The 2,601-nt window shown below is 41.5% G+C and overlaps 1 protein-coding gene across 1 annotated transcript; it reads left to right on the forward strand.

The window, feature by feature from the left end:
• Positions 1–318: 318 nt before the first annotated feature.
• On the forward strand, positions 319–1,526 carry LOC144112599 (uncharacterized). The gene has a single exon (XM_077645395.1). It carries the CDS (start codon positions 419–421, stop codon positions 1,133–1,135), a length of 717 nt encoding a protein of 238 aa, XP_077501521.1. The 5' UTR covers positions 319–418; the 3' UTR covers positions 1,136–1,526.
• Positions 1,527–2,601: the final 1,075 nt, after the last annotated feature.

The following is a 2,601-nucleotide window of genomic DNA, read 5'->3' on the forward strand; positions in this document are numbered from 1 at the left end:
AAGGCGGGATACTATTTTGAAAAAGAACTTGGAACAATGTTTGCACGTTTATATTTTTAAATTGTTTTTTTTACAAAATGTACACTCCATTCGATATTGCAAGGTATTTTTTTCTTATTATTCGCATTTGAAAATTTATATATTCACACACCAAGGTATCTGCGACGGTGGGAATTTTTTCTCAGCTGTTGGATATGTTCCTTATAGAAATCTAAAAACTAAAATTTAATTCTAGTGGACGGTTGTTCTTGACTGAAGGGATTAAGCTCTACATATGAAATTTAACTTTACTCAAGTAACGCAGCTATAGCATGGCACTGTTGTCTACAGTCACAATCTTACAGCCCTAGCAGTATGTGAGCTGCGGCGTATTGGGCCCCACGTTTTAATAAAAGTGGTCTGGTCTTGTAATGCAGGAATGGCCACCACAGACTGCAAGGCTGGTGTGATTCTCGGACAAAATTTACCTCATCAAAAGTGCCCTGTAAACCACTGTGTGCCAACTATCAGCACCAGCATGAGTAATCACCGGGACAAGCCTACAGGCAAGCAGGCTCACCAGTGCACCCACTGCGGCAACATTTTAAAGAAGAGAGCTGACCTGGCGGCGCACGTTTGCACCCACACAGGCGACCGCCCATATCATTGCTGTTACTGTGATAGCACATTTGCTTATAAGAGCTATCTGGTCAGACATCTGCGCACCCATACGGGTGATCGTCCATACTGTTGCGACCATTGCGGTAGCACATTTGCAGCAAAGAGCAGTTTGGACAGACACCAGCGCATGCATACGGGTGATCGTCCGTACCCTTGTGACCACTGTGACAGCAAATTTGCACTAAAGAGCAGTTTGGACAATCACGTGCGCACCCATACGGGTGATCGTCCGTACCGTTGTGACCACTGTGGCAATGCGTTTGTACAAAAGATCCATTTGGTACAACATGTCCGCATCCACACTGGTGAGAAGCCATTCCAGTGCCAGCTGTGCCCCATGGCGTTTGCACAAAACGCAGCCCTTGTGGTGCACATGCGGTCCCACAAGGGTGAAAAACCATTTCAGTGTGACTTGTGCACAAAGGCGTTCTCAGTTAAGTGCAGTTTAAAACACCACAAAGAGACGAGGCACTAAAGGAATAAGAGTGTTCCCTGGTTTCCTTTGGAGAAAGTTTTGGTAGCAATCTTGTTGGGAACCAGATAACGGCATGCTAGTTAGGTGGCCTGTGACAAGTGTACCATGTTAAAATGGCGCTCGACTGCTGTTCTGAAAGACGCGGGTTCGATCGAGCCGCGTCGGCCACATTTCGATGGAGGTGAAATGCTCAAGGCCCCTGTGCGATATCGATACACGTTTAAAGGACCCCAGGTGGTCGAAAATTGCCAGAGCCCTTCACTACGGCGCCGCTCGTAGCCTGAGTCGCATCGGTGCGTTAAACTTTATAAACCAACTGAAACCCTATGTCCGTAGTTAGTTTGATTTGCAAGTAATCTTTAGTGTTGACACTGCACTGGCACTGGGCTTTCCGTATCTTCTTTCTGAACCACGAGCCTACTATGCTTGCAGACTTCTGTGGAGAGGAAAAAAATTGATACATAAGGATAACATCACTTCCCATTGAAGGAAGGTTTTCAGTGATGATGTGTCCAATATATATTTCTCGTGTTCTCAGCTTTCTGATGAAGATCAGAAGGCAAGGTGGACTGATTATTTATTGAAATTTATTGCCCTAAGCGCACTTGTGTTACTTAAATGTTTTATCAATTTACAGATTCCTATTCCATTGGCTCCACTCTCAAGATTGTGTGGCTTGGTTTGGTTTTTAAAAAAAGCTTTAAGAATTAATTTTTTAAAAAAGCAAAAATATTAAAGGGGGAAGAGGGTCTTAGAAAAAAAATTTATTAATGAAGTCACATTTATGAAATCTTAAGGGAACATGTATTTTTGCATGCTGATTCTATACATGGAATTTAATTTCATGTGCAACAAATTGTTGAGCACTTATGTAATTTGTTATGTAACTTTTTGTGGAGAGCTTTCAAGAAATCCTGCTACAGAGAACTTGCTAGAATGCATGCCATTGGTTTCTCTTGACATTAAGCTATGCAATAAAGCTACAATTATCATCCTGCCTGTCATAGAAGTTGAGGTATAGAATTTTGAACTTGTCACATCAGAAACAGGAAGGCAAATTTTTCTTCCCGTTCGTGAAGTACGAAGTTCAAAACCCTGTAACTCAACTTCTGTGATAGGCAGGATAATAATTTTATCCTTATTGCATAGATTGTTGTCAAGACAAGTGGAAGGCATACATTCTAGCAAGTTCACTGCAGCAAAATTTCATTAAAGCTCTCCACAAGGGTTACATAATATATTGCATCAAGTCCACAAAGACTTAATGCACATTAAAATAAATTCCACATTTGGAATCGGCAGGCAAAAATACTTGTTCCCTGAAGATTTTATAATCGTGATTTCATTAATAAATTTTTTTTTCTAAGAGCAGCTTCCCTCCTTAAAAGAGCTTCACTGCACCGGTCTCACTTTTCAGATTGCTGTTTCTGTGCTGCATGCAAATGCCATATTTTGTTGAATATTGT

Source organism: Amblyomma americanum, unplaced genomic scaffold (genome assembly GCF_052857255.1).
Source record: "Amblyomma americanum isolate KBUSLIRL-KWMA unplaced genomic scaffold, ASM5285725v1 scaffold_428, whole genome shotgun sequence".
In the NCBI taxonomy this organism is placed as follows: Eukaryota; Metazoa; Arthropoda; class Arachnida; order Ixodida; family Ixodidae; genus Amblyomma; species Amblyomma americanum.